The 241-nt window shown below is 50.6% G+C and overlaps 1 protein-coding gene across 1 annotated transcript in view; it reads left to right on the forward strand.

Annotated features, from left to right (window-relative positions):
• The window catches only part of BJX67DRAFT_376053 (purine and uridine phosphorylase), a gene marked incomplete at both ends in the record, with an annotated part of 3,919 nt that overhangs the window by 2,434 nt on the left and 1,244 nt on the right, over window positions 1–241 (forward strand). The window contains one exon of the mRNA XM_071031797.1: window positions 15–140. Coding sequence (XP_070880326.1) covers window positions 15–140 — 126 coding nt within the window. The remainder of the gene's footprint in view (window positions 1–14; window positions 141–241) is intronic.

The following is a 241-nucleotide window of genomic DNA, read 5'->3' on the forward strand; positions in this document are numbered from 1 at the left end:
AGCTGCAGGTGCAGGTGATGGAGATCCAAAAACAGGTGCTGGGGCCAGAGTATCCTGGTACTCTGGCTAGCATGCATAATCTTGCAGTAACATACCAGAAGCAAGGACGGTGGAAGGAAGCAGAAAAGCTGCAGGTGCAGGTGATGGAGATCCAAAAACAGGTGCTGAGGCCAGAGCATCCTGGTACTCTGATCACCATAGATCAGCTTGCATCAACATACCAGAATCAAGGACGGTGGAA

Source organism: Aspergillus lucknowensis, assembly GCF_044049455.1.
Source record: "Aspergillus lucknowensis strain CBS 449.75 chromosome Unknown BJX67scaffold_136, whole genome shotgun sequence".
In the NCBI taxonomy this organism is placed as follows: Eukaryota; Fungi; Ascomycota; class Eurotiomycetes; order Eurotiales; family Aspergillaceae; genus Aspergillus; species Aspergillus lucknowensis.